Genomic DNA, 27,007 nt, shown 5'->3' on the forward strand with positions numbered 1-27,007 from the left:
TAATATTGGTTTATAAAGAGGAAATTGATTTATTTACTAGAGTGCATACTTTTGCTTAACATCCTTTTCATAATTATTGCGGTTGAAGCCTTTGAGGGGTTGATTCAGACGCCAAATAATTATAATTTTTTTTTTAATACAATAATTATAAATTTATTCTCTGTCAAAAGACATAAATATGGGTTTGTACTTTGTAGAGAGTAGAGACATAGGTTCTGCACTATCAATGACTGAAGTTTTAATTTCCTACATCTTTAATTTGCTAAAAGGCCAATTCACGTGCCTGGTGTTTTTTTATTCATTTGAACTCTTGATCCTATATTAATTACCTAATTCCCATTAGTACCAAAAAAGTTTGTAACCTTAAATTTTTAACGTTATTATTGCTGCTTATACACCAATACATATCGAAGTAGACTTACTAGAAAGTAGAAACTACGATATTACTCATTTTTAATTATCAGTGTTATTTCTATTCTCCATTCCTAATCAATAAATCTTATGGGATTTATAATCAAAACTTAAAACTTATGGGGTAATAGAGTTATTTTTTATTTCTATTCTCCAAATTTTTCAATGCTTTTCTTAAAACAAAAAAAATTTACGCTGTAAAAAATATCATTTTAAAAGTTATAATGCTAACACTCTTCAGCCGTTTACTATTAAAAAAATAATGATTTTCATTACTTACGTAAATCAAATTATACAATATTGGGCAGTTTCATGTAGTTTGGGGCAGTCAGAGTTTGACTACACCTTGTTTAACTGAAAATATCAACATCATCTCTCCCCTACCCAAAACCTCCTTTTTCTTCATCCCTTTCCTTCCTCCTATCTACACATCAAGTCAGTGATGACTAGAAACCACAAAGTACCTACTAAACCCTGCTTCCCTTATACAAAAATAGCAAGGTATAGAACAACTTACCAACTGCCCCATTCAGAAGATTTCTGCAGTACTATCAGTAGATCAGTGTCATCAGCAGTGGAACAAAAACAAATATGAAGAATCCCATGTAAGATCTGCAATCAATAGTCTATACGTAATCGCCTCAATTCAGATTTGAATGTCGGGATAGAACTGAGAGTCCTACGAGCAAGGTTCCTTATGTCCTCTCGCGTACAATCCCTTGAAATCCGAACAAGCTCCCAAAGGGCACCTCCACTGATCATGTCTTTTGCATTCACTTCTGCAATGTTTATAACCTCAATTGAGTTTTTGCAAAAATGTACTTTTGAAAAACTAGAAACACCAGAAGAAGTTCCATTACCATGCCGTGCCAAGTGGCAGAGTGCAAGTTCAATGTGACGCCTGATTGGCGCAGCTTCATTATTAGCATTTTGTACCATCCATGGAAGTGCTCCATCTTCTATCAAAAAAGATTTGCCACTTTTTATCCCTGTGAACGCAAGATACAATTACCAGACTATAAACAAAAAACTTATATATCGTAAATTTCTTTTTGGTGCTAGAAATATGGCAGCACCAGAAGTGGGAAGCAGCAGAGTGGGGGAAATTGGTGGCAATGACATGTTTAGAAACATAAAGTTAATCTAAAAGTAAGTCACTGACCCTGATATTTTCATTGCAGCTGTTACGTAACAACTTTGTTCATTTTCAATATAATTTAACATACCCTCATATAGCATTTTCAACCTTGACAAGAAAACAAACCTTCATTTGAAGCCCGAGACTCGCATTTAGCATAGTTGGCAATTCCTCGTGCAACTTGTGAAAGAACATCAGGATGTCCACATCTTACAATTCCCAGTAAAGCCTTAATACCTCCCTGGGATCTCAGCTTCATCAATATTTTATCTGGATGAAGAACACAATATTTCATCAATGATTAATGATTAATATCTAGTAAAGGAAATAAGAAGAATAATCATGACTTCAAATGTAAAATCTACAAATGAAAGCGTAATCTTTCCATAAACCTTGTTGGTATAGTAGCAATATATTTGCACTTATGACTATTTATTGTACATTCACGAAAATAAGGATTCTCACTTCTCACTGTACTCATTTTCTCTCTACAAAACACATTTTAATTAAAAGAAACACCAGAATGCAGAACAATGACATGAAGCTAGCGCCAAGGTTTTACTATTGCATGATGAGTTCCTAATACGTTTCATAAAGTAAAAACAGTACTCTTGAAACCTCTAAAATAGAAAGCCACATCTACTGAAAAAAAAAAAAAAATAGAAAGCCACAACACGTTAACTTCATTTGAGATATTTTGTAACGTTACGCAAATTCTTCTTCACAAGGAGCCTATCAAACTAAAGGAAAATTCTACCAGACAGATTATGATAGTGAATGTTGGACCGTAAAGTGCCAACAAGAGCAAAAAAATAAGTTTAAGCATAGATGAGAATATTGAGGTAGATGAGTAGACTTGCAAGAAAAAATGTGAGAAGACTAATAGAGGCTCAAGTGAAAAAAGTGAGTCAAATGGTAGATAGTTTGATTATGAGCCCGTTTGGATGGGTGTTGTAAATATAGAAAATATCCATAATTACTTGTTTCCTTTATTAATCAGATTAGTGTTACCTTTTTTGTTGGGTTTATTCCTTTAGGCTCATTAGTCTCTCTCTATATATATTGTACTCCTTTGTACATGTACTCTTGAAAATCAATAATAATTTTCAATTTTCTCCTTTCAAGTATGGGCTTTTGAAAACAGGACTTTTTATGGCTTGCTTTTTTCAGAAGGACTTTTTTTTTTCAAAATTAAAGTTATTTTGCACTTGAATGTAATAAATGAAAAGCAATCTTAACTAAAAAAATTGTTGGGATGTTAAAATTAAAAAGCAGTTTTTATGTATAAAATTATCAAAAATGACGATGGTGGTGGTAGTGGTGCTGGTGGTGGGGTTAGTTGAGGGTGGGGGCTGGGGCAAATTTAAATTTGAAAAAATTATTTGGCTTTCGATTTCTGCTTTTTTTAAAAGTCAGAAATTCTAACTTCAATAAAAGCAAGATCTTGACTTTTTTGTGACTTCTACTTTTTTTAAAAATTCACATCCAAACACTCATTTTTAGTGAGAACAACTTTTTTTTTTAAAAAAACATCCAAACAGGCTTGAAGATAGAGATGAAAATCTGAGGAGAAATTATTAAAATAGACCTTGATCTAAATGGATTTATTGAAAATTTGGCCCATGATAGAGCTCAATGGCATTTGATCCATGTAGCCAAATCCACCTGTACCTAGTGGGATAAAGCTTGATATGTATACATGTATGCAAATTAAATCTCTCTGGACAAACAGATTACATGATGCAGCATCCACGTAAGTTTGATTCTGCTAGTATGAATGTGAATTAGTAAGAAAATCACAAAGATGACTAAGCATTGACAGATTATGGAAAATATCAATCATTCAGCTTTAGGAGGCAATCATGGCATCATAATTGGACTAATTATTAGCTCATCACCAACGTGATGTGTCTTCAAGTATTTATTCTTATATTTTCATTTGGTAGCTAAATGTATATTTTGGACATTTGGCAACATGAATGACTAAAAAATAAGTAAACGTACCATTTCCACATAGGTTAGCAATAGCCCCAGCAACCATTCGAAGAGTTTGTGGTTCTTCAGCATCAGATGCAGTCATCGATAACAGAGTGATTCCCCCTTCAGCCATTATAAGTTCTTGATTGGCTTCTGAATTGCCATGAAAGAAAGCAAAGTAATATCAAAACTAGTTCAATGCACAAAACCACTAATAACTAGTAATAGTAAGTAGTAACAACCGACGAAGTACATTCCCGTTAACTCAAAACACTTATATATACATATATATAAAACTGTTAATCAACAATCACCATTCATGGCAAGATTGGCAATTGCCCCAGCTGCTACTCTGCGAACAGTTTCATCCTCGTATCTTCTAAGAAGCATCAGCAAGGAAGAAAGACCACCGGCTTCAACAATACTTTTTTGATTTTCCTCTGCATATTATATTGAGACAAATTACTAAACAAAATCTTAAAGCTATAATTGTTCTGAACAAAACAATTTCAATGAAAGGATGACTATTCTGACTGCTGTATGAATTTCAGCTCTTGTCAGAGTTCGTATAATATGATGCAATGACACATGCAACAAAAACAAGAATAAAAAATCAGGAAAATACTATCCAGAATCCACTACCACCTATTACAAAATTATCAGTATTTCCATCACCATAATGTACTTCGTTTTGAAGATTTTGCTAGCCAAACATCAAGAGACAACTAGAAAGTGGAAGATCAAGAGACAAGTAATAGAAAGTGGAAGATCAAATAACAGCCTTAAGAAGCGATAGCAACAACCTTCAGCAGCTAGGTTGGCCACCACTTTTACAGCATGAATTCGAACATTTGCATCATCTGACTCCAGCAACGACAATATCTTTTGCAATCCAACTGTTAAAATTACGTTAGTCATATACACAAGTGATGACAAATTTCAATTACAACTCAAACATGTACCTTGCTCAAAGAGTGCAGCAACAGATGACTTCTGACCATTCCCAGCTTCTTTCAGTTGAGAATGCCTAACTTGAGACATGGAAGAATCCACGGCAGGGAATGCATTTACAGAGCTTTCACTTTCTAAACACCTTCTCATCTATGGCCAGAACAATAATTTATATTCACATAAATAAATTAAATAACACTACGTCAAAGTCATGATAAAAGAACAAGGTATAGACTTGGAAAGAGAAAACTGAAAAAAGGGGTACAATATATATAAAGAGAGACTAAAGGACCTAATGGGCTGAAAAAAGAATAAACACAAATCCTAAAAATAAGAAAACACTAATCTGACTAATAAAGGAAATATAAAATTACAAATATTTTCTATATTTACAACATTCCTCCTCAAGTTGAAGAATGGATATTTATCATTCCCAACTTTTAGTAAATTCTTGATACCAACTTGAAAAGAGAAAACTGAAATATCATTGCTTTCTCTAGAGAACATGTACAAAAGGGGTACAATATATATAATAGAGAGACTATTGGGTCTAATGGGCTGAAGAACGAATAAACCCAAATCCTAAAAATAAGGAAATAATAATCTGGCTAATAAAGGAAATAAATAAGTACATATGTTTTCCTTATTTACAACATATAGAGAGACAAGAAAACTTTATGTCACAACGATTATTGCAGTTTTAATGTGCTAACCAATCTTTCCAACTTGATTAAGTACTTTACATTGTACATATTTGTCACAATATCACTAAGAAACTAGCTCCTGGTGGCCTATATTTTGTGTTCCAGTAGTTCTAAAATATGAAACTCGTAATAATTCCTGTAGTCTGAACCATCATGCAGTTCATTGGGGTATTCGGTTAAAGAGAAATGCACAAATTTCAAGGACGTCTCATTTCCTTTAATTTTTAGGATAGGATTGTGATGAAATATAAGACAGAAATGTTTTTCATATATTGATTGACACCCAAAGGGTTCTATATATACAGATTACAAGGTAGTTAAGGAGTTGAAGTAATAAATAAAAATAAATAAAAGTACACAACAAACGAAGAGGCATCACACTAATCAAAGAGACTAGACTCTAAAAAAGACTCTGGAATATTCTACACTCCCCCTCAAGTTGGGAGATATATATTGATCATCCCCAACTTGCTAATTAAATCCTCAAAGATGGGTTTGTGTAACCCTTTGGTGAGAATGTCGGCTGTTTGCTCCTTGGTAGGTATATATGACAAACATACACTACCCTCCTCCAATTTTTCTTTGATAAAGTGACGATCAACCTCCACATGTTTGGTTCTATCATGATAAACAGGATTTTGAGCAATACTGACAGCAGCCTTATTATCACAATAGAGTCTGACAGGTAGAGAATAAGATATCTTTAATTCTTCAAGGAGTCTTCTTAACCAGATTCCTTCACAAATGCCATGGGCTAGTACCCGAAATTCTGCTTCTGGCAACAACAGTTTGTTTCTTACTTCTCCAGGTCACAAGATTTCCCCAGACATAGGTACAATATCCTGAAGTGGATCTTCGGTCCATTGCAGAGCCAGCCCAATCAGCATCTGTATAGATTTCTATCATCCTCTTGTGTCCTCTTTTAAAGAGCATTCCCCGACCAGGGGTGTTTTTGAGGTACTTGAGGATTCTATAAACCGCACTAAGGTGTTTTTCCTTAAGAGAATGCATGAATTGGCTAACCATGCTAACTGCAAATGCAATATCAGGCCGAGTGTGAGATAAGTAGGTCAGCTTTCCTACCAACCTTTGGTACAGCTCCCTGTCAACATCTTCTCCATCTTCAATTCCCAATTTAATATTGGGTTCAAATGGAGTTTCTGCAGGCTTGCACCCAAGCATACCTATTTCTTGTAGCAGGTCTAGGATATATTTCTTCTGAGATAAGAAGATTCCTGCCTTGCTACGAGCAACTTCCATTCCAAGGAAATATTTGAGTGATCCAAGGTCCTTCAGTTCAAACTGATTAGCTAAACCCCCCTTTAAAGATTTTATTTCCTCCCAGTCATCACCTGTGACAATTATGTCATCAACATAAACAATGAGGATAGCAATTTTACCACTATCGGAGTGTTTAAAAAATAAAGTGTGATCAGTCTGAGCTTGGATAAATCCTCTTCCTTTAACAGCACGAGTAAACTTGTCAAACCACTCTCTAGGGGATTGTTTAAGTCCATAAAGAGACTTCTTCAACATGCATACTGAACCATCTCCCTCCTCAAAACCAGGTGGTGGATCCATATAAACTTCCTCATGTAAGTCCCCATTTAAGAAGCCATTCTTTACATCCAATTGATGCAAGGGCCAATCAAGGTTGGCAGCAAGTGACAGTAGGACTCGAATAGAGTTAAGTTTGGCAACGGGAGCAAACGTCTCCTGATAGTCTATCCATAAGTCTGAGTAAATCCTTTGGCAACCAATCTGGCCTTATATTTGTTGATGTTGTTATCTGCATTAAATTTTATTGTGAACACCCATTTGCAACCTACAGTTTTCTTTCCTCTGGGAAGTGCCACGGACTCCCAAGTTCCATTTTTTCTGAGTGCATCCATTTCTTCAAAGACTGCATCCCTCCATTTAGGGTCATTAAGTGCCTCTTGGATATTTTTTGGTATTTTTGTACCGTCTAATATAGTGTTGAAAGCACGAAAACCTGGAGATAACTTTTCATATGAAATGTGATGAGAAATAGGATGAGCAGTGCAAGATCTAGTACCTTTTCGAAGAGCAATAGGCATATCTAGGTTAGTTGTACCAGTGTTCTCAAGTGGATTGCTGGAACTAGGACTCGGGTCAGAATCCTGGCAGTCTAGAGGATCTTGAGGAGATTTACGCCTGCTGTAGAATTTTCCCCATTTACCGGGAGGATCTCCAGTCTCTGGTACAGTTGCTGTCCTTGTCTCCTGTACATTAACTCCCCCTGTCTCCAAAGGTAGAGGAACAACAGATGTTTCCAAGGGTAAAGGTAAGACAGTAGAATTATTTGGAATCCAAGACATGTCTTCATTTACACCAATAGACTCCCCCTGAAGAGAAGTCGAGGAAAAAAATGATTGTGTTTCATAAAAAGTAACATCCATAGAAACAAAGACCTTTCGAAGAGAAGGTGAGTAGCACTTGTAACCTTTTTGATTAGGAGGATATCCTATGAAGACACATCTAACAGACTTAGGATCAAGTTTGGACCTTTGATGTGGAGGAATATGAACAAAAACCACACAGCCAAACAATTTTGGAGGAAGGTAAGATAGAGCCCGAAAGGAGGGAAAAGAGCGGGTAAGGCAAGATATGGGAGAATGAAAATTCAGGACACGAGAGGGCATTCGATTGATGAGATATGAGGCAGTCAAGACAGCCTCCCCCCACAGGTATTTAGGGACATGCATTGTAAACAAGAGGGCTCTAGCAACTTCAATGAGATGTCTATTTTTTCTTTCAGCCACCCCATTTTGTTGAGGGGTGTTAGGACAAGAACTTTGATGGATAATACCTTGCTTGGTTAGGTAATCACCAAGAACAGAATTGAAATATTCAGTACCGTTGTCAGTTCGCAGGATTTGGATAGAAGTCTGGAATTGAGTTTGTACCATAGCATGAAAGTTGTTAAAAGTGGTTGCAGCTTCAGACTTATCCTTTAGAAGATATACCCAGCATACTCTGGAATGATCATCAATGAAGGTAATAAACCAACGAGCTCCAGATATATTTTTTTCACGAGTTGGTCCCCAAATATCACTATGAATCAATGTAAATGGAGACGAAACATGATAATCTCTGGGGGAATAAGAAACACGAGAGTGTTTTGCAAATTGACAATCATCACAACAAAAGGAACTTGGTTTTTTATTGATAAATAAGTTTGGAAACAACTTTTGAAGATAAAATAAATTTGGGTGTCCTAAACGACGATGCCACAACAAAACATCATTACAATCATCTGATAAACACAAAGAGTGATTTGCAAAAAATCTCTTTTCATGAGAATCTTCTTCAAAATAGTAAAGCCCTTCTTCCTCTCTAGCACTGCCAATCATCAGCCCCGAATCCTGTTCCTGAAAAACACAGGTTTTGGCAGAGAATTTAGAACCACAACGCAATTCAGAGGAAAGCTTACTAATAGAAATAAGGTTACAAGTAAGAGAAGGGACATGAAGGACAGAATTCAGAGTAATATGTTCAGAGAGCTTAATGGATCCCTTTCCCGCAATATTAGAGAAACTACCATCAGCAGTCCTTATTCGTGACTGGTGATAATAAGGGGTATAAGAACAGAACAAGGTTGCATTACCTGTCATATGATCAGAAGCTCCGGAATCAAGAATCCAACGACTACTACGATCAACATGGAATGGCATACCTTGTTGAGCAACATGGCTAGTTGCCTCAGCAGATTGAGACATCACCTTCTGAAATTGCTCATACTGAGCTTTAGGGATGAATACACCATCGGAATTTGGAGAGGCACGAGACTCCTCACCCTTATCATCAGAAGAGATTTGATAAGCACGACTCTTGTTCAGCCCCTTTGTTTTCCAGTTTGGTGGTTTTCCATGAATTTCCCAACATTTTTCGCGAGTGTGACCACTCTTATTGCAATGAGAACACCATCGGTCAGAACGTTTTCTATCACTAGGGGGACGAGGATTATGTTTTGCTACTAAGGCAGATACATCGGAGGATTTAGAGTTCTTGTCTCCCAACATTACCTTTCGGCGAAGTTCCTCCCGTCGTACCATAGAAAAAGCAGCTGCAATGGAAGGTAATGGGTTCAGACCCAATATCCTACCACGAACATCATCAAGATCATGATTAAGGCCAACAAGAAAATCATAGAGACGTCTTTTCTCTAAGTAACTCTTAAACCTTGCATTAGTTTCTAAACCTTGAAGATCTGCTGCATCATAAAGATCCAACTCCTGCCACAGAGTTTTTAAAGCAAGAAAGTATTCAGTAACAGACATCCCCTCTTGATGTAACTCTCTTACCTTGGTGTTGAGTTCAAAAGCCTGAGAAGCATTGCCCAGGTCAGAATAATATTCTTTAACGGCATCCCAAATTTCCTGAGCCGTATCAAGAAACAAATAAGTTTGACTGATATCAGGATCCATGGAGTTAGTCAACCAGGTCATGACCAAGGCATTTTCAGTCATCCATTTATCATAATCAGGTTCATCAGCTTCGGGTTTTTCCTTTTTTCCATCAAGATACCCCATTTTCCCTTTTGCTTGGATAAACGGCTTGACAGATTGATGTCATTGCACATAATTCTTACCGATTAAACGGTGGTTTGTAATCTGTATAGCTGGGTTGTCTCCGGAAGACGAAAAATAGGGAGGAGGAGAGACACCGGAAACTCCACCGGGTGATTTGTCATAATGCTTATTCTCAGCCTCATTATTTTCATCTTCCATTGTTAAAAAAAAAAAAAAAAAAAACGTTCAGAACAAAGCTTGATGAAGAGGAAACAACAAGACCCAGCAAAAAAAGGTGCTCCAATCGTGATTTAAACCCTCTTGAACAGGAAGAGGGAGGCCAGGCGAGCTGTTCTGTGAAAGCCGCGTGTCAAACGGAGACCGACAGGGCGGCGCGTGGCTGACTTTCCAGCGATGGGGCTGACGTGGGTCGACTCGGAAATGGCTTCTGAGTCCAGTGGTGGCCTTGGTTTCGTGATTGGAGCGGTCCAGATATGAGATCTGGGTTATAGAAGACGAAAAGTGAAAAGAAAAAAAGGAAAAAAAGACGTGGAGGTTTACAAGATGACCACAGGATAACCTGCTCTGATACCATGATGAAATATAAGACAGAAATGTTTTTCATATATTGATTGACACCCAAAGGGTTCTATATATACAGATTACAAGGTAGTTAAGGAGTTGAAGTAATAAATAAAAATAAATAAAAGTACACAACAAACGAAGAGGCATCACACTAATCAAAGAGACTAGACTCTAAAAAAGACTCTAGAATATTCTACAGATTATGTTTATGACCTCCATTTGCTGCTCTGCTCATTGTTGTTTCACGGGAGTTTCCATAAATGGGATGCAATGATATTGGTGAGCTTTGTCCATTTTTGAACCACTCCCTTGTTTTCAATATAGATGGATTTCTTATCCTCCCCCATTAGTACTCTCACTCTCACTCCTTTCTTTTTAAACTTTTTTCTTGCATTAAAAAAGAAAAATATATCCTTAAATCATTTAGGCTCTTTGAATTACAATGTATTCAAATATATGTGGACTTATAATTTTTTAATAGCACAGGAAAAATAGTAATAATAATAATAAATAAATAAATAAATTAATAATAGTATATACCCTTATGTATATCATAAAATTTAATACAAGGGATATTTAATGAGTCAGCAATGGTTCTCTTCCTACTATTATCTTATCACAATCACACACAAACAAGGAAAATTTATATCTTATCATCAACCACATATTTGGAAAATTTCCTCAAAGAGTTTTCATAATTTCCACATCAATTATCCAAGAGTGTAATTTCCAAATCAATTATCCAACAGTATAATTAAATCAATTATCATAATTTCCCATATCAAATACCCAAATCAATTATCATAATTTCCCATATCAAATACCCAAATCAATTATCATAATTTCCCAAATCAAATACCCAAATATAAATAATTATATAATTAATTCTAATATTTTCTAGAGGATAAAATTCCCAACAATATAATTAACCAAAAAAATTCAACCCAATAATGTTCCCAATAACATTCATATAATTAACCTATATCGAGGGACTAGGATTACATGTAACTTAATTTAAAGGTCAAGATTACATCAAACAAAAATTCATATAAAGCTAACCCTTGACTCTCTAGGTGTTAGGATTACCTGGACTCCGTGTTTAATGACTTCCTATGGAAAAGAGGAATTAGAGAGGGGAAGCGTGGTTGGTAGATGATGAGACCTTGGGATGCACCACCCAAAAGCTAGCTCAAAAGGTGGGAGTGCCCAAAGCCTTATAAAGCCCACATTAGTTGCCCATACAATCAATGTGGGACTCCAAGTCCCATACCTTGCAAATGGAATCCCAACATTCCACCATGCATCCCTAGTGCGTGCCCCCACGCACAACTCCACGTGATGGATGCTTTGATACCATTTGATGAGACCTTGGGATGCACCACCCAAAAGCTAGCTCAAAAGGTGGGAGTGCCCAAGGCCTTATAAAGTCCACATTAGTTACTCATACAATCAATGTGGGACTCCAAGTCCCATACCTTGCAAATGGAACCCCAACAGTAAACAAAGAAAAATAATAACTACAGAAATTTTAATAAAAAAATTGGAAATAAGGAGAAAGAGGAGAAGGGAAACGGAGAGGTGATGAGGATTGGAAGTGATTTGGTTTGGTTTGGTTAGATTAAGCCCCTATTTATAGCTGAAGTTTTAAGCTCATGAATGGGCTTTGTAGATTTTGTTTTCATATAGAATTTGTTTCCTTTTCTTCTGTAATTATTTGTTTCCTTTTTTTCGTAGGATTATTTGTTTCCTTTTCTTCTTAGGATTTCTTTCCTTTTAGTTCTCTCATGGGCTCATGATATTATATCCTCTTGCTTGTATTATTTATAGGATATTGCTGACTCATTAAAAAAGATATTGCTAACTCAAGGCTGACTCATTAAATATCCTATGTATTAAATTTTATGATACAATAAGAGTATATACTATTAATAATTTATTTCTTTATTATTATCATATTATTATTATTATGGATTTTATTATTACTATTTTTCCTGGGGTATTACATAATTGCTAATTTATGAAGCACTAAAATATTAAACATCACTACAAATAGGAGTGTAAATGGGTCACACGGCCTATCAGGGGCTTATAGTCTGGCCTATCTTAGGCCTGACCTGGCCTAGGTTTAGGCTTTTAGAAAAATCCATTTAAAATTAGGCCATAGACTCATTTTAAAAAACCTGGTCTAAAAACCTGCAGGCTAGCCTTTTTAATTTATTTAATAATATAATATATTTATGATATATATTGTTCACTTAAAGACATATTCTGAGATCAAACACTAATTTTCAAATTAATAGGATTAATGTAATTTTAATAAATAATAAATATTTATTTAAATTTAAATTTAAAATATAATATTAAATTAAATTAGTAAAGAAAGTGCAAATTATATGTATATATATATATGAAATTTTTATGTGATATTTATGAACATTATTTCAAGTGTTGTTAATGAAAATATTATTTCATGAGTTGTTAATGAAAATATTATTTCATGTGATCTTTGTGAATAAGAAATTTTATATTTTATATTTCAGTTTGGTCTGGGCCTATAAACCTTAGTTTGCAACTTAGTAAGCCTTACAAGTCGTGTTAGGCTTTAGTTTTTTTTATAATAGATCAAGCCAGACCTATAAATCAAATAGGCTAATAGGCTAGTATAGGCTCTAAATATTTCATATAGGCTTAGGCTATCGAAGTTAAAGTCTGGTCTAACCTGGCCCATTTACACCGCTAACTGCAAAGATAAATTGTATAGACTCCTGCATACTGAGTCAGTAACACTATACCTGGTCAGCTTCAAAGTTCAATTGCAATAATTGACTTCTTAATATTATTATTTCTTCTTCAAGTTTCTTTTTCTGATTAGCCTCATCCTCCAGGATGCTGCGAAGCTTTATAATCTCTGCATCACCTCCTGCCTAGTACACAAAAAAGTTTCCAATATACAAGAAATCAATGCTTGAAAAATATGCAGCCAGAGAAGTTTGTAATTTTAACTGAAATATACCTCTGCTTGTGTATTTCTTCCCAGCTGACTTTTTAGATATTCTACCTCTGCTTCAGCTGCCTTTCTCCTATCGCTTTCATTTTCAAACAGCTTTTTGACCTCAGCAATTTCATCTGCAGAAGATAGTGTAGGCCCCTGCGCCAACACAAACTAAATAATTAAATAAGCAAGTAAGAGAAAATAAAATTTGTAGATTGGATATCATATCACCAGCTATACTACTTCAACAAGCCAATTGTCAGAACATAAACTTTAACATCAGGACCAGTGAACATTGAATTGTTAATTATAATATTGAATTTAGCACGAACCATGAAGATTGAAGTAAAGACAAGGAAAGGCAGGAAAATCCTAAAATAGGAGATGGCATGATATAGATATTGAAATGTACCAGCAAGGTAAAACAGTTCAATTCTTATCCTTTAACCGAAAAACTACTATGATAATATATTAGCATGATATTTTATCCCCCCCACCCCCCAAAAAATAATAATAATAATAATAATATTATTATTATTATCATATAAGAGTCTGTCTTAATGGAATTTTAAGTTAGAAAAGTGAGGCACGTATTCAGTATGGATTGACAACGTAACAACTCCAAGGTCGGTTTGCGCATTGTTATGCTTCAAGCTAAAAAAGGCTCTTACATAGAGGTGTGTTAGAAATATAAAACCATTTACGGGATTTCACTTAACAATCTAAACTTTTTCGAGAGTTGGTCTTCAACACAGATTAACAACAGTAATTACTTTATATTCAAAAAAAACTTTTCACAACAACCTAAGCACAAAACAATAAGAGTTAGGAAGAGACTGACGGATCTTGGGAAAACGGTCACATACGTCAATAGCTCAAAATATCCATCAGTAATAAAAGAACATGGAAAAAGAATCCCCTTTCAAGAGTACCAAAATAGTTAATATTGTTTGAAATAGAATACCTCTCCACACCCATCCTCAAAATAATTGCAGCCATGTCTTTCTTGACTTGACACCAACTTCTGCTCCAGCTGCTTAACTGATTCCATGTACTCCATCTGGCATTTCAATCTCTCTCTCTACAGGAAACAACTCAATATGAGACATTATGTAAAGATGAAAGAGGTTTCATAAAAATAAAAAAATAAAAAAGAAATTCATAAGAGTTAGCAGACTCTTACTTCTCAAAAAAATAAGTGTGCACCATGTGTAATCTCTGCCCCAGAAATACAATGTAGTTATGGGTGCTCTTGAAACAAACAAAACTGCAAATTTTGTAATTTGGCACTTGGTTGCAACCACACCCACATTGCAAACTAGTGGCTTAGAAGATGAAACTCCAAGGTCTTAATATCTAAGAACCCTCTGTGGAGCCTAGGCCCTCCTCTACCTCCATATTTCTAGTTTAATTTCTTCCAATTAAATCCCCTATTCAGATCTGTTTAATCAGCCAGAAACCCTAATATATCATACAAACTGTTCTAATTTCTATACAACCTCAGTATTGTTGTTTGTAGTTACTGTTCACAGCACAGGAAGGCTAGAAAAACATCCTAAATCAAGTATCAAGTGCTAAAGTATAAAGATCCTGAATCACATACTTTAATAACAATTAAAACGCTCATCCCTACAACATCAACATCAACATTAACAGCACCTTAACCCAAGCTAATTGGGGTCAGTAGTAGACGAACCCAATGATATATAAGAGGAGATTAAACAAACAAAAAAAGAAAATAAGATAAAAGACAAGAAGGGGAAAAGAAGGAGAGGGGGGATTGAAGAGGAAAAGGACTAAAAAGAAACCATCTGAAACATAGAATAACAACGGATCTATAAGTTTATAAAGCATTTTGAAGGGATGGACGCTCATCCCTACAACATGTTGATAAAATTTATAAAGCATTTCAAAACTAGAAGATTTCATTTTAAAAACAAGGTATTGTGTTCAAGATAGTGCTATTATTGTATAGAAAATACAGCAAACCTCTAATGCATCCGCAAAGTTCCTCTCAACCTCAGCAATACGACATTGTGCCTCCAAATTTATTCTTTCAACTTCATCCTCATAAGCTTTCTGCTGCCGTTCATTTTCTGCAATAAGTTTATCTAATTGTACCTCAAGCTTCCGAGACAAACTTTTATAATCAAACTCCTCCTTTATTTTCAGCATATTCTCAACTTTCATAGCCTGAGACATAAATACACATCCATCCATCTTTCATGCACAGCCAACTATATTGATTCTCAACAAAGCTTTTAATTTGAACTAGTAAACAGAATAATAATAATAAGGCATATGGTAGGGAAAATATCAGTAACAAGTCAATCAAACACTGTAAACTGTGATAAAATGAATTAACTTTGGAGGGAGGAATTAACTGGACAGATATGCAAATCAAGATACAAGCAAGAGTAGATTAATGCATGGCACAGAGAGGTAGGCAAATCTAAGTCTTCAAAATTAACGCATTTAATAATAACTGGGACATGAGATCTCCAATATTGAGGTTGGGAAAACCATTTTTCAAAATATTTTTTCAACTTTGACATCAAAATTACTTTAAACATTGAAAAATATACAATGAACAGGAATTTAAACGCATAAATTCAGATAAGGGGGCTAAATGTTTTTTTGGTCCCTATAAATTATATCATCTTTTGATTTCCGTCCCTCTTTAATTTACATTTTGGTTCGTGTCCCTTACTTTCTAAAAGTGGCCACTTTTGGTCCTTGCCATTATCATAGATCCTTTGATACCTAACGTGTTAAACAGACTCTCAAACCAAGTTTTCCACTTGTCATTTATGATCCTCCAAGCATTAAATTTGTCCATATAGGAGTGGCGAAAATCTCATGTGATGATTTCCATGGAAATTGTAAAGTAACCAATTCAACCCAAAAGCTTAAGCTATTAGATAAAGACCATATTAATGGTTTTATATTATATTTCTCTAATATGTCCCCTCACACACAAAAGCCCATTAAGCTTGAAGCATGGACAATACATTAGGCCCCACATACTTGTGCTAAGCTTTACAATATTTAGTTATGGGAGAGGTTATACTTTCAAAATAACATTAAGTAAGGGCAATTGATTTGATTTTGATCCAACAGCCATAAAAGCGGTTGTAAGAGGTTGTAAAGGAAAAGAAGTTATAAGTATAACCTCCCTCTTTAATTATTATTTTTACTAGAATGGAGAGTCGTGAGGATCGAACTTGTGACCACTTGGCCATGGAGGCTTTAATACCATGTTAAAAACCAATGCAACCCAAAAACTTAAACTATTAAGTAAAGGCCACATTAATAGTTTTATATTATATTTCTCTATCAGAAATAAAATGATAGAAGCCCCCCATTCGCCTTCGCTTCACAATATCCAATCTTCTTCCTTCTTCTACCACCAATGACAACCATAAATTTTAGATCCCTCTTACCCAAATTGTGGCATTATAAACCAAATGAAGATTGCAGCTTGAATTTAATTCCTTCCACCGTAGTTGAAAATTGCAGCACCTCCAATTTGCAAGTTGCAATTACCCACATCCACCGAAAGAACCACAAGCCACCAAACCCCAGCCAAGACAGAAACAGGAGCCCAACAGTGAAAAAACAGAGCAACATGGTCAATCCGAACACAGACCAATCACCTAACACCAGTGGTTCTAAGGGTTGGTGTGACTAGGAATTTCGTGGTTCACCGTTCACATGATGTTTTGTGGGGGGAATTTACAGAGGATGAGTTCTAATGCCTGGGATTTGAAATTGTTTTGTTTTAGGCCTTCTAATATTAGAGGTTGATGATAGGGTTCTCAAAACGGGTCGACCCGGCCCAACCCGTATTCAACCCGAAAAAAACGAGCCGGGTTAGGGTTGGCTCGCGGGTTGACTCGGAAAAAAGCTCATGGGTTGGCTCAAAAAAAGCTCGCGAGTTAGTTCGAAATATTGCCTGCAGGTTGGCTCGCGAGTTGACTCAAAAAAAAAACTCGTTTAATGCCACGTCTTCTTTAGCAGCTTCAAACCCATCTTTTGTATCAATTTTCTCTCCAACCCTTCTAATTTTTTTATTTTCATTTCCTTCATCTCCCTTTCCCCCAGTCTTCTGTTTTTGAATAGTAGCATCATTAGCATGCTTCTTGCCCCTAAGAGTTTTGGCAGATTCCATAGCCTTGAAATATTCGTCGAAGGATGGCTAAAATTCCAACTCCTTGGGAAGAAGCCCAGCATTAGAAACACCATTAAGCGAAACAATAACTGGCCCATAATTGAGCTTTGGAGCATGAGAGACCCGAAACTGAAACTTCCTTGCAACTCCTGCGTTCAAAGCATTACCAAAGAAGGGTCTCGAAGAAATAGGAGAAATGCTCAAAGCTTTACCTTTGAGTTGATTCACTTTGATCCAATAAAACTTGGCTGATAATGGAGAAATGTTAAATTGAGAAGATTAGGGTTGGCTCGTTGAAAACGATGAAAGAATTAAGAAAATGTCGACTGCAGCTTTTGTCTTTTTGATATTATTATTTTTAATTAAAAAAAAAACCCAACCCGCGAGCTGGCCCGTTTGACCCGCAGGTTGGCTCGTCTTTTTCAGGGTTGGATCGGGTCGGATTGGCAGCTCATTTACGCCAACCCAACCCGGCTCATTTTTGGCGGGTTATGAGCCAACCCGACGGGTTGGCTCGTTTTTGCCAACCCTAGTTGATGATACATATGTTGGCCTGGGCTATGTGGGTGTGTCATGGTGGGTGGTAGTGGTTCAAGCAGTGCTCACAGCGGTGCACACTTGGAAGCAGGGAGGTTCTATTTCAGGGGACTGGGTTCGTTTGATTGTGGGTTTGTGTTTGGGGAATCTTCAGGATCCACGGTTAGCACTGGGTTTTGGCTATGGGCAAAATCTTTTAGGAGTGAGGTTTCCTCATTCCTTGATACCCTCCATTTGGAAGAACAAGATACCTCTAAGGAAGATTTGATGCAAACGGTGTTGAGAGTGAGAGCAATAACGATGTCTCCTAATAAACGATGACCTATCTATGAGAAACTTACAATCTTTGTTTTGATTTTGCTGGACAATGACTTGTTGGACAGAAAGAGAAACCCATCTGTTTTCTTGTAATCTAAATAGCTGATGGACACCAAAAAATGGTGGTATGGTTGTACAAGGATGCCATTCCAAAATGGAGGAGATCCATATGTGCCACTCTTCTTTTAGACTTGCAAGTATGTGGTTGCTGATTTGAGTTTAGTGAGAAGGAGTACGTGATTTTCCAGTGAAATTGGATTGGAAAAAATGGAGAGGGGAAAACAAATCAAAGTGGAGAAGGGAATTTTGAGAGGGATGATCACATGTCATGCACATGACCTGGTTTAATGAGGGATGGGTCCCGAACGATGACTCAAAATGCTGAGTGGACAAATTTAAAGCATGGATATTGCAAAAGCCCACTTTATATTTAAAGCATGGATAATGCAAAAGCCCACTTTATTTTGTATTAAAATTCAAATTAGCCATGCCTAACTACTTCATCATATAGGATTTGATACCAAGTCAACAACAACAACCAACTCTCCTAAAAAGCTTCAGATGTTAGGTAGAGACCCAATAATGGTTTTATATCTAACATATTATACGAATAGAAACATACCAAAGTACAGACATTCGTAGAAAAGAAAACTGACCCTTTGGCCAAACAATATGGTGCTAGAAGTCTCTCCACGATGACGTGGAGATGGGCCAATAGTCACAATCAATGAAGTCCTCGCTGTTCCTGCAAATGATTGGAAAACATAAAGCACGGAATATATAATGACATAAACAAAACCACTGCAGGTTTCAACAAATAGGAATAACATTCAAGAAGAAGAATAACGTGAAGTATAGACCAAAAAAGATATATATAAGAACGTAGAATCAGTTTAATAAACAAAAAATCACATATAAAGTATTTTATCACATGATGTTGAAGAAATGAAGGCTAATAGGTTGATATCTAATAAAACTGATTAAAGCATCTTACCTCCAAAGGAATCTCTGAGCAACCTAGTAAGCTTTGAATCACGAAATGGAACATGAGCACTGTTTTCTGCTAGAGCATTAATACATTTTCCCAGTGCACTAAGTGAGAGATTGATACATTTAGCCTCCTCTAGCATGTGCCCTTCACTTCCTGGTGGGGGTAAAAGAAAAGACACAAAGTTTATCATTTATAATAAAATACATTCATATTTGGAAACACAACACACAAATCCTAAGTTCAGTTTCAGTATATACCAGACTTATGGACACGCTCTGATCCTGCCAAATCTACCACAACCAGCTTGCTCTTTCGAAGAAGTGGTTTTGCGGGTTTAGTCAAGTGAGAGGTATCATTATTCTCAGTAGAAACAATATCTTCACTTTCCACGACAGACCTCTTAACATGTACCTGTGTGAGAATAGATAACTTCATCAACATTAGATATTATTTTTATGCAATGAAAAATACAGGCTAATTGGATATCTTGGTACACGATATGTAAAAATAATTAAAAAGTAAACAAAAGACAGTTCATTATTTCACCGTCAGTATAGCATGACTACGGGAAGATTCAGTATTCAACTTTGTGTTAGCAGCAACTCGATGAGCTTCTCCTATTCTCAGCAACTCCAAGAAACTTTGCTGATCCCTGATTTCTATAAGAGTTGCCCCAGGCAAAGACACATCACCAGTTCTTGGATCTTCCACTATGGGAATATTATCATTTGCTGGATTAAGCAAGTCCTGAAGAGTCTCCATGTAAAGCTACACAGTTTGGAGAAGACATTTCAGCAAAAAGTCAAATAGCCTAGGATAATTATATAAACAGAGAACACTAGCACAATCAAACCATACAAAACACAACTTTAACGGTTATTGTTGGAAAGTATGTAAACATGTCTAGATTCATTGTATAGGCTAACCAAATCATGCAATTAAAGATCAGGAATTTAGGATAGCTGTATTTTTTGTATTTATTAATTTTTCGCTATATAGTTCAGTCTCCGTTGTGTAGTTGAGACACATGGATTTCATCAATCTCAATCTCTCTCATTTTCTCTTGCCTAAACAGTTATATAGGTGCAGTATGATGCCAGAAGTATGACAACCAATGCATATGAGGCAAAATGCAATAATACACTAAAAAGTATACAACCTGCAGATATGAGACAGTGACAGAATCAGTTTCAGGAGATAGGTCGGCTAAAATATCCTCCATGGAACGAACCATGATACCACGATCAGAGGTGTCTTCTTCCCCCAATCGTCCTAGAGTAAAAGTTTTCCCCGTTCCAGTTTGACCATAAGCCATCACAGTTCCATTATAACCATCAAGAACGCTCTACAAACCAGATATCAAAAGAAATGTTGAGTCATCAAACATTTAAAAATATGACAATCCTTTGAAGGAGACATTGTATAACCACTAAGAATGATGTTTATCAAATGACACTAAATAAGCAAAAATTGATGTGTAAATAAAGGATATTCTTGAACAATAAAGAAATTCAAAATTATGACAAACCTCGACAACTGGCTTAGCTACAACTTCATAAACACGCTTTTGGGATGAAAATTCAGTAAGCACTTCATCAAACTCAAAAGTGTCTGAATCCCAATTGTTTCTCCGAAGTTTCAGCCTTTTAAGCTGAAAGAGAATTAACAAAAAGAAAGGGTTAAACCTTAAACAAGGCTTACGAATAAAAGAAATCCAAAAATTATATCCATAATCAAATTAAAATGCAGAATATATAGATGGTTGACCAAGATGAACCTCGGGTTGTAATTCAACACAGTCAGCAAAATCAGCATCAGCCATCATTTCTTCCGTATTTCGAGGTCTCAATCTTACAGCCACTCGAACCCTTCCAGGCACTGTACTCAAGCATGATAAGAGAACAAGTTTAACAATATTGCCAAGAGCACAAAAGAGAAGAGAATGTTTGAAATGTCGCATTCTCTTTAAGAATTGATTTTCAAAATACATATAACGTAAGTATAAATATACTGCAAGGAAATTAGAGATAAATTTCTAGACATATTGGCCAATGGCCATAAGTTCCTTTAAACCCAATACCTTTATGCAATGAACTGTTCCATAGCCTTTTCACCATCATCATCAATTCCAAAATCTTCTCTAACAAAAGTTACATATAAAATTGAAATAGAAGACAAGTGGTGCCGGACTATGACACCCACCATTAACAGGTGTGAATAGACCACTTTTTCAACCCAACAGATCAACAAAAGAGCTTCAGTCCTATAACAACTCAGTGTGAGACAGGGACTTCCCATTCAAAACAGAGGCTCTCAACTCCTGTCAACCTGGCTTTTTGGAGTGGGTTCTCCTCTACACCCAGCTGAGCCCACATCATTCATTTCCAAGCTATATTAAAATCAAGGTAATCAATGGCACGCTATAGCGACACAGTGGCACATCACGTCCTCCAGCCACTATATCAATCAAATAGTGTTTTGTTTTGCTGTCACAGCTGCTATCCCATAGAATCGCAGCCATCACAGCCGTCGTTCCTCACAGGGGGAAATTCCCCTCTTTACCCTGCCATTTTGTGTTTTATTGACTCAAAATTTTATGGGTATTTTTGCAATTTGCCCTCATTTTACATCAGAAACACAGGGCTTCAGATTCAATCAAAACACAAAAAAATTCACCTCTGCTTTGAGACCAAAAAGACATGAAGTCTGACCTGTGTTTCATTTCTTCCACTCCATGCTAAAACAAATGCACACCAATCTATTTCTGACTTCACCAAGTCTTGTGTACTATTTTTACCCATGTAAGTTTTGGTTGACTTTCTCCTTTCTTTATGCCATACTCTTGAACAAGCATCTAGGACTAGGAGTCTTTGAAGAACATACCCAAACCATCTAAATCTATGTTCTCGCATATTTTCTTCCACCGGTACTACTCCAAATTTTCGTTGGATATCTTCATTTCATATTTTTCCCATCCTTGTATGACCACATGTCACTTTAGCATCCTCATTTCCGCTACTCCCATGCTAATGTTGTTTCTATGCTAACCAATATCAGCTTTGTATGGCATGGCAAGCCTTAATATTGTTTTATGAAAATTTCCTTTTAACCTAAGAGGGATTGGACGATCACACAAAAATCTCATTGTACTACGCCATTTCATCCAATCTGCTATAATTCTACGGCTCAAATCCTCATCAAACTCTCCGTCTTTTGCAAGATCAATCCCAGATAACAAGAACTGAATAATAAATTACAACAAAACATACTCTATCAATAATCATGGCACACACAAAACTAAGGAAAAAGCGCAAAAGCAGAGAATAATAACTGTGAGCATCAAAATAAGAAGGAAAGCCTCATAGAAAACAATTTCGATAGCATCCCTTAAAAACAAGCCTTACTAATCCAAAATAACCAAAAGCTAGAACAAATATATATCTTACCATCGCAAGTATGGCAAGTATTACCCTTATGGCCAGATCTAAAATACGGTGTAGCATGCATAATTCAAATTTAAGACATGGTTGGTCCAATATCACATGTTCAATTTCTAATTCAACATCTACGTATTAAAAATTACACCCAAAATAATAAAAATAAATTCGAAGACAAGAAGAGAAATATGCAACCACCACTTGTTGGCACATAAAAGGCCTTGTTCTTAAATCAATCTTCACGAACTCACAAAACCTCATAATTAGGTTTACGAGTGAGGTCATAATCAGAAGCGAGTGAAATCGTTCCTTATTTGGATCCTATTTAGAGCTACATTGCTCCTCGCTCAGTCCTCTGTGACCACACCGTATATATTACCGTTGCTTAGTGTTTGTAACTAGTTTTGCGTGTGTAACGAAGGAAAATGCAACGGTAGTAACAAACTAACTAACTAAGTAACTAACTAACCTCCGTCTCCGTTTCGAGCGGCGAGAGAGCCGGGGCTGCTGCGGCGGAGGGCGGATCCAACTTGACGTGGCTTGAGCGACGCCGTTCTGAGGTGGTTTGGGCGATCCAACTTGGTGCTTCCCCTTTGAGCTTGAGCGACGCCGTTTCGGTGAACGTTCGAAGCCATTGACACTGAATAGAAGAAGAAGGAGAAAGAAGAAGAAGAAGAAGGAATTGAGTGTGGAAATTCAAATGTGTTCCTTCAATTTTTTGTTTTGAAATATTTCATTTCATAATTCAAAGGCACGTAAAAATGATATTATAAAATAAAAATAAGTAAAAAAAAAAAAAGGTGTGAGCGAGTGAACGTGGCCATGACTCGCGAGAAACAAGGGACGAGGGACCATACAGGGGAGAAAGTGATAGAAAGAGAGAAATTTTTTTTTAATTATTTATTGATTGAAAATATGTATATCTTATAATTTCGAAATATTATTTAATTTATATTTTTAATACTTTTCCTGCACTTAAAAATACATGTTGTTCTGAGGTAAATATTAATGTTAAACGTTTCTATTGGTAATTGTATATACGGAACAAGCGAAAGAATAACTAGCAATGATGTTTTGGGCATTAGTTTGAAGGCTATAGCTATCGTATTAAGTTCTGCAAAACATTGAGATAAGTTATGAGATAATTCATTAGTTATAGAGAGTCATATATAAAAGCTTTAATTTTGTGCTTCCCCTGCACATTCAAATCAAGGGGCCGGAAGAAAGAGAAAAAGAGAAGAAAGTGAGGATAGAGGAGAGATGAGAGAAAAAATTATTATTTTTTCTCCAAATATTACCTTTTTAATGGAAGGATCGTCGTGGGCCGGAATTACTTTAAATTTTTCTCATATATACATGAAGTACTTTAGGATGTTGTGCACATTATGAGTAGTTTAGCAGGTGATTTAGTGGGATTATGTAATGCTTAATGTATAGTTATTTGCAGTGGACCAAAGTTAAAAGAAAAATGGTGAAATGAAATGTTTAGTGCGTGTCATGTGATGAGGGTAGGAAATAAGGACCATTAAATTGTTTTTTAACACATATAATGCATGAGATATTGGGAAATTATTATTGAAACAATATAGAATGATTTTTATTTTATTTGAGGTTATTCCTCACTTAGAATATGATATGATATTACGATTTATTTATTTATTTTGGAAAATGTTATTACGATATTTTAGTTTATCATATTTGAATATTATTTATATTAATACAGAAAGGAAATAAATAGAGATATCGACGGGTGGAAATCTCAAGTTTTTACATACATTACATCTCAGATTCTCAATAATGACTTGCAATAAATAATGAATTACCTACTGACGAGATAACTGGGGTTCACAACAAGTCATGCAGTTGTAACATAATTGTCATGATTAAATGCGTACAATGGTCAATAATCATTAACCAAATCAATAATTATTAGACAAATAAATTAGACATTTAATAAAAAAATAAAAAAAAAGGAGTGATATCGAGTGTGTGTAAAAAGGTGCATCTAATATTACTGTAATCCAAAGGTGTGTGTGTCTAGTGTCTACCATTACTCAGGTTCAAGGGTATGGGCTGTGTGTGCCTAAAGTGATTGTAGAGTTTACTATGGTCTCGTAAGCACCGACACGTTAAATTTTTGAAAATTTACGTGTCGGACATTGACACACTTTTTTTTTTTTTTTTGTAAATGGACATTGACACACTTTACCGACACGTTTCGACACTTGTTCGACATGCGGTTAACATTAGGGGTCATACGGTCAACGCTCCGACACGTTCCGACATACTTTTTCAACACGCAGTCAACGTTCCGACATATATCCGACACATTCTTTTTTTTAAAACTAAATTTTATTTTATTACCTAAACATGAAAAAATAATTTATAAATCAATTTTTCACTGTTATGAAATTTAACATGAAAAATTAACAAGGTACGAAAAATTATTTTTATTTATATTTATGTTGTAAAATTTGAATATTTGACTTATTATAAGCTGTTATAAGTATTAAATATGAATTATATTATATATTAAAAATATTATGTAATATCAAAACGTGTCTCCACATGTCAGAATATGATATTTTTTAAAATTAACATATCGACATGTCGTATCGTGTCTCGTATCTCGTGTCAATACATCATAGACTATGATTGGAAGTAAAAAGTGATGAGAGAGAGAGTGTGACTGTGAGTATCTATCTCTGTGTTTGCATGTGTGACTCGGATGGATTAGTTGGTAAGGAACTGAATGAGAAGCAGTAGAAGTGCCCTGAAAGAAAGGGAAGTCATAACATACCATCATCAGTCACCACTCAACTGACAAAATTGGTTGGTGTGTTGTTCTTGCCTTGAATCCAATATTCAATAGTATTAGACAACAGTATTGTACAGTGTGGTAAAATAATGTACAATTTTGTTACCCTTAACCTTAGTTAAAGATTTCAAGTTCGAATTACCAATAAAAAATCAAGTTCGAACAATAAGAATGGGAAAAAATGTCTTGAGTTTATGCTTTAAATTCAATAGTATTAATTAATAATTATTGATTCAGGTAATATAAAACGTATTTAATTTTGATTTTAAATCTCGAATTTAAGTCATGAAAATGGAAAAAAATAACTCTTGTATAAATTCAAGGATACTTGAATCAAACTAATTAAATTGATGATAAACAGGTTAAATAAAAATCTAATAATGAAGGAGAAAACTATTCATCTGTCACAAACTCAAAATTCAAGTAAGGTCTACACAATAATGGGGTGAAATTTTTTTTTTATGGTGGGACCATGTATTATTGTCTCTACATAAAGGAATAGTTTTCTCATGCAAGAAAATTAGTCCCCTAATATTAATGATACTTTTATATTGTTATCATTGTTTGATATTTTTAGTCACTATTCGATCTTCTCATTTACTTATTTTTATCGTATTTATAATATTTATCATTCTTTCACTATTTCTAAAACATGCTTTCTAAACTCAACCAAAAGAACACAACTTATTAAAATAATTAAATACATGGATTTAAAAAAAAAACTAGCCAACAAAACAACACAAACCTTCTTTTTTTTAGAACAAAACCACACAAAATTAGCCCAATTTAACCCTAAGCCCAAATAAAATTGAAAACAAGACAACGCTCTAAAGCCCATATGTTTAACTTTACCGTGCAACTCCATCAAAACAAAACAAATTAAGTCCAAACCCAATAAAAGCAAAACCAAATCTGATTGATAAATGCCCTAATTCAAATCAATACAAAAGAAGACAACAACAGGATTAGGGTATTCCATAAGTTACTCTTTATGACTTTTGAAAAATATATTAAAATAAACTTTTTATTACCCTTACTTTTTTTAAAAACAAAATTTATCTATTTATTATAAAATGTCTATACATGATTTTTAATTAAAAAAAAGAAAAAAAGTATCTAATGTTTAACATTTCTGTTTCGCCGCAATTTTTTTTTTCTTTGTCACACTTACATAAAAGTGAGTGGATCTCACTAACCTTTTCTCACTCTTAATAATGAGACTAATTCACTTTTATAGAGTGCGACAGAGATTAAATTTTTACAGCAAAAATAAAAATATTTTCCCTTAAAAATAATTAAAAAAACAAACGCAATATTCTTCAAACAATGCTTTTAAGACGATTGTTAAAAAAATTATATAATTTTTTAGGTTGCGTGTGAATTAACAGGAGCGCCATAAGTAACTGACCTGTTCAACACGTGAAGGAAGATGGTTTTAACAACAC

At 35.1% G+C, this 27,007-nt stretch overlaps 1 protein-coding gene across 2 annotated transcripts; it reads right to left on the bottom strand.

The window, feature by feature from the left end:
* Positions 1-681: 681 nt before the first annotated feature.
* LOC133292553 (kinesin-like protein KIN-UB) lies at positions 682-23,452 on the bottom strand. 2 transcript variants are annotated; one of them, XM_061490976.1, is made up of 19 exons: positions 23,214-23,452; positions 21,085-21,185; positions 20,836-20,958; positions 20,467-20,652; positions 19,854-20,075; positions 19,565-19,718; positions 19,311-19,460; positions 18,973-19,061; positions 15,280-15,483; positions 14,255-14,371; positions 13,312-13,446; positions 13,091-13,222; positions 4,489-4,627; positions 4,330-4,422; positions 3,841-3,966; positions 3,554-3,679; positions 1,676-1,819; positions 1,272-1,400; positions 682-1,190 (listed from the first exon to the last, which is right to left on the bottom strand). In XM_061490976.1, the coding sequence occupies exons 1-19, from the start codon at positions 23,377-23,379 to the stop codon at positions 1,030-1,032; spliced, it is 2,697 nt and encodes an 898-aa protein (XP_061346960.1). In that variant the 5' UTR covers positions 23,380-23,452; the 3' UTR covers positions 682-1,029. The 2 variants fall into 2 exon arrangements, with proteins under 2 accessions (XP_061346960.1, XP_061346966.1); XM_061490982.1 differs by having other exon boundaries at positions 13,312-13,461.
* Positions 23,453-27,007: the final 3,555 nt, after the last annotated feature.

Source organism: Gastrolobium bilobum, unplaced genomic scaffold, assembly GCF_033153095.1.
Source record: "Gastrolobium bilobum isolate Gb01-03AN ecotype WA unplaced genomic scaffold, APGP_CSIRO_Gbil_v1 utg909, whole genome shotgun sequence".
NCBI lineage: Eukaryota > Viridiplantae > Streptophyta > Magnoliopsida > Fabales > Fabaceae > Gastrolobium > Gastrolobium bilobum.